At 43.9% G+C, this 4,675-nt stretch overlaps 1 protein-coding gene across 1 annotated transcript in view; it reads left to right on the top strand.

Moving 5' to 3' along the window:
- Positions 1–4,675, top strand: part of ZFYVE1 (zinc finger FYVE-type containing 1) — a 27,564-nt gene that overhangs the window by 21,431 nt on the left and 1,458 nt on the right. Inside the window, 7 exon segments of the mRNA XM_035900954.1 lie at positions 379–487; positions 1,066–1,163; positions 1,269–1,386; positions 1,761–1,931; positions 2,699–2,879; positions 3,398–3,511; positions 4,608–4,673. Of these exon segments, the coding sequence (XP_035756847.1) occupies positions 379–487; positions 1,066–1,163; positions 1,269–1,386; positions 1,761–1,931; positions 2,699–2,879; positions 3,398–3,511; positions 4,608–4,673 (857 nt within the window).

The following is a 4,675-nucleotide window of genomic DNA, read 5'->3' on the forward strand; positions in this document are numbered from 1 at the left end:
ATTCCTGCTCTTTTATGCCTATTAGATAATTTCTAGCAGCTCCTTGCAAAGGCTGCAGTGCTAACTCTGTCCTGCTCAATTTCCAAACTTGGTTAGTCCTTCCCAAAATTCTCTGTGAAATTTAAATTTGCTACAGCGATCGTTTCCTGCACTGGACTCTTGTGCAGTGCTGCTTTGTACTGTGGAACAGTTGCTACGCCTCCTTCCAGAGAGCCTGCCTTTCAATGATAAATGATGTCATTGCTGTATGTAGAGTTGTGAAAATGGCTTGGGGTTACAACGCCTATACAAATGCAAGATAGTAACATAACTGAACTGCTGGTGACATCTGTCCTGTATCTAACAGCATCAGCTCATGGTTTGCTTTTGCACACTCAGGTGTGGCTGTAAGAAGAGCATGAACCATACAAAGGAAGGAGTCCCTCATGAATCCAAAAGTCGATGCAGATACTCTCACCAGTATGATAACAGAGTCTATACTTGTAAGGTGAGTAGTGACACAGGACAAGGTCTGAAGAACAGAGAAGGAAAAGATAGCCTGATACATGAGGAATATCACAGGCATGTGCCTGTTTTCTTGCATTTTTTCAGATGGCAGAGGTGTTCATGGCCTTGACAAGAAAAATTGATCCCCATTGAACTTGTATTTTTTTGCTTGGAGAGGTCATCAGCTTTGCATGACTATGTGTTACTTCCTGGTTAAATTGTGAACCCAGCTGCTCTCAGTCTGGGTGATGTTGACCTTCTACACACTTGATGTGGTTATTCTTCTTATTTGCTTAGGCTCATTGCTTGGTATTAGCCAATTTTTTGAAGGATGTGTGCAGGAGATAGGGAAGTTTTCAGCGACCATCATGGTTTTTATTGTTGTAGAAGTATTTTCCTGATGTCATTATTGATAGTGGGTTTAGCTTGGTTTGGTTTTTAAATTGATTCTCATGAGTGCTCTCCTTTGCTGTGGAGGCCACTGTGTGCCAATTATATGCTTTATGTGGCCAAACAGCCACAAGACCTGGAGTCTGGGATTCCCAAGAATGCAGTTTTAGTTGAGTCTTTGTGTTATAGGCCTGTTATGAACGAGGGATGGAGGTCAGCGTCGTGCCAAAAACCTCTGCTTCCACTGACTCCCCTTGGCTGGGCCTTGCCAAGTATGCCTGGTCAGGGTGAGTACTGCAGCTAAGATCTCTTTTCTCTCTGTTGCCTCTACACTGCCCGATGCCCCAGACTTCCAGTATCTCGCTGAGGTAACCCATTGTCCTCTTCTGCAGATATGTGATTGAGTGTCCCAACTGTGGGGTGGTGTACCGCAGCCGACAATACTGGTTTGGCAACCAAGATCCTGTGAACACTGTAGTGAGGACAGAAATTGAACATGTCTGGCCAGGGGTAAGTCTGGTTGCTGGATAGTCTTTGTGTACATGTGCAGCCATGCACACTTTTATGTTGGTTCTTCTGGACATTGATGGAGAAACAGATTGTCTTTCATCAGAGCTGGTCCCTGTCTCTGCTGTTTAAAAGAACCTTTGCAAGGGCTTTCAGTCATTTTTTGGCTATCCTGAAATGGCTAAGTGCCAGTTTGTGAACACTTTGTGTGAATGATACACGATTAAAACCTACCCATGTTTCAAAGCAGGGCTGGTGAATTTTTTCTTATGCTTGCCCTCCAATTTAATAGGAGCAGTGGGTCGCAGAGCCATCTGCTTCTAGAAAAATGAGATTTCCCTGGTTTTGTTCTGAAATGAATATCCGTTTCATTCCAGACTGATGGATTTCTGAAAGACAACAACAATGCAGCCCAGCGTTTGTTGGATGGGATGAATTTCATGGCACAATCAGTATCTGAACTTAGCCTAGGACCCACAAAAGCTGTGACCTCCTGGTTGACAGACCAGATTGCCCCAGCTTACTGGAGACCCAACTCTCAGATCCTGGTAAATGGCAGCTGCTGTAGAGATAAGTGTTGCATAGCTAAAACCCCTTTTCCTCATGCTTTAAGTAATATAGTGTTTTGCAGATTCCAGATGCTTCTTGTTCTATTTCAGCAAGTCCTTCTCCTACGTTTTTGAGAAAACTGAAATGCTTTCAGCTCTTCCCATTCTTGACTTGGCCAGAGAAAGTATGAACAGAGATTCTGCCCAGCCCTGCTAAAGAGACTGTTTCCTCCCTACTTTCTGCGACCTCCTTTCCCAGCAGTATCATAGAAAATCCTGGCTTGCATGAGCTTGCTCTTCAAAGCAAAGAATCAACATCTTAAATCTGTCTATTGCAGTTGATAGTGCTATTTTTAAAGGTGCAGAGATTAAACTCTAGTTTCATACCAGATGCAAAAAGCTGGCCCCAACAATTCAACTAGAAGAGGATTCACTGTGTCTTGCAGGAAACGGATACTTCTTCAATGAAAACTGGCTTATGAATTCTTACCCCCCACAAAGATCAAATACCCACTGTTCAGCCCTGCATGATGTGGCTGTAATTAATTGTGATTATAAGGGATTATAGCAATCTGTTGACTTAACCACTCTACATCTACCTGTCTGAATCACTTCCCTAGAGTAAAGTTATGGGACTAGTAGCACCTACATCTTGGGTGTAACTATGTTTTCACAATTTCAATCTAAGTCTTGCCATCCTGAGATTCTGATCTCTATTCAGGAAGCTCAAACTAACATTTTTTTTCTTTCTATGTTGTTCTGATTAGAGTTGTAATAAGTGCAACACACCTTTTAAAGATAACGACACTAAACATCACTGCCGGGCATGTGGAGAAGGCTTCTGTGATGGCTGTTCTTCCAAGACCCGTCCAGTGCCTGAGCGAGGCTGGGGACCAGCACCAGTGCGCGTGTGTGACAACTGCTACGAAAACAGGGGCATCCAGTTAGGTAATTTTGAGTTGATTGTGACAGAATTATCCCTGGGCAATAGTTAGGCTGAAGTCTTTGTCCCTGACTTCTGGATCACAACCATTTCCATTGGGTGTAGACAGTGGTGTTCAAACGGGGCTTTAGCGCAGAGTTTTTTAGTAGAGAAGCTCAAGAGCTCAATGTCTTTTGTTAGGAAGATGATCCTTGCAATGAGCTACCAGATATCTGACCCCCTGACAAAATTATTTTCTAATTGGATCTTACTTTGTTTTTCCAGCACCTGCTGATGGTGTGGAGCTAGCATCAGAGCAGGGATGCTGCTGCTCCAGCAGACTATGTGTTTTGTCCATTATTGCTGAAATGAAAGTGAAAACTCTGCAATCTAAGACTGGGGATGTGAGAGAGAAAGGCTGAGGGGAGGCTCCAAGCTGCCTTTTGGGTTTTTGCTGCTCTTTTTTGCTAATGTAAATTAACTGAAACTTGGCAGAAATTGTGCTGGACTTTGGTGTTGAGCCCTTTACTCTTGTGTTGTGCAGATGTGGCTGAGCTGCCTTCAGATGAGGAAGGGGGGACACTTATTGCCAGGAAGGTTGGGGAAGCTGTGCAGAACACTCTTGGAGCAGTGGTGACAGCCATGGACATTCCCTTAGGTGAGCTCTGTTCTCTTTCTGATGGAACTTTTTTTATTTTTGTCTAGAGGCATTTTTGTTTTCACAGAGCAAAATATCTGATTAAACTTCAAGAGCTTGTGTGACAAGCTGGCACCTCCACAATGATATCACTGTTGGTTGAGAGTTCTACAGCCCCCTGCACCTCTCTTGCTTGCTGTTTCCTCTTGGTTTTCAGCACATTGTTTCTGCAGCTCATACCTTCTCTTTTCTCCCTGTTGTGCAAATCTGTGTGCACATGCACACAATTACTATGAGTAATTCATGCTACCCTGATGCATCACTGCAGTGACCTGCCAGCTGGAGTTCCCTAAAGACTGGCCAATTAGGAAGCATTTTATCAGGTTTGGTTTTCTTCTAGAGATGCTGAGTACCTTTTGAGTGTGTTCATGGATACTGCTGGCACTTGGTACTTCTGTAAGGGAGGGCTGAGAATCTGAAGCTGTCCAGGTTGGTAATGATGGGAAAGTAGTCAGTGATGTGATCTTTAATAGTGAGCTTAGTACAGTGAAATTTGCTGCTCTTTCACGTGCTGGGTAGCAGGTCAGGTATGTCAGCAAACCTTTTGCATTTGAATCTTCTGTTGTTGGACCCAACTTCCTACTCATCGTGCAGCTCATTGTTCCACTGCTTTGCCTACAGCATGTCCTGCCATTGTGCCTTATGGGTGTTTTGTCTGACTCAATGAAAGGAAGAATAAATCCCTTTCTCAGTTCAGACAGTACATGTGTTTGAGTGTATAGTTTGGTGACAGTGTTTTTTTGGCCACAGCTGAAGCTTCAGGTAGGGAAAATCAAGTGCCTCAACCTCTGGAAGAGTCTGAGTAAGCAAAGATGCCACCATTTAAGGAGAAACAATCTATCCCTTTGAAGAGAGGCAGAATGTGGGAGAATGGCAGTGGCCTAAATGGCTGCCTGTTGCACTGAAGTATTCTGTCAGTAGGTCGTCTTCCTCTTAATGGCAGTGGTATGACTTGCAGTGTGTGAGTATTTCCACTGGAGTACATTCTTGACATGCCCATGTTCACAGATTATTTTCTTTTCCCTCTTTCTCATCCCCTACCTCACTTCTTCCATAGGTCTGGTAAAAGATGCTGCCCGACCTGCATACTGGGTACCAGATCATGAAATCCTGCACTGCCACACC

This window comes from Egretta garzetta, unplaced genomic scaffold (genome assembly GCF_000687185.1).
Source record: "Egretta garzetta isolate BGI_Z169 unplaced genomic scaffold, ASM68718v1 scaffold828, whole genome shotgun sequence".
Taxonomy (NCBI): Eukaryota; Metazoa; Chordata; class Aves; order Pelecaniformes; family Ardeidae; genus Egretta; species Egretta garzetta.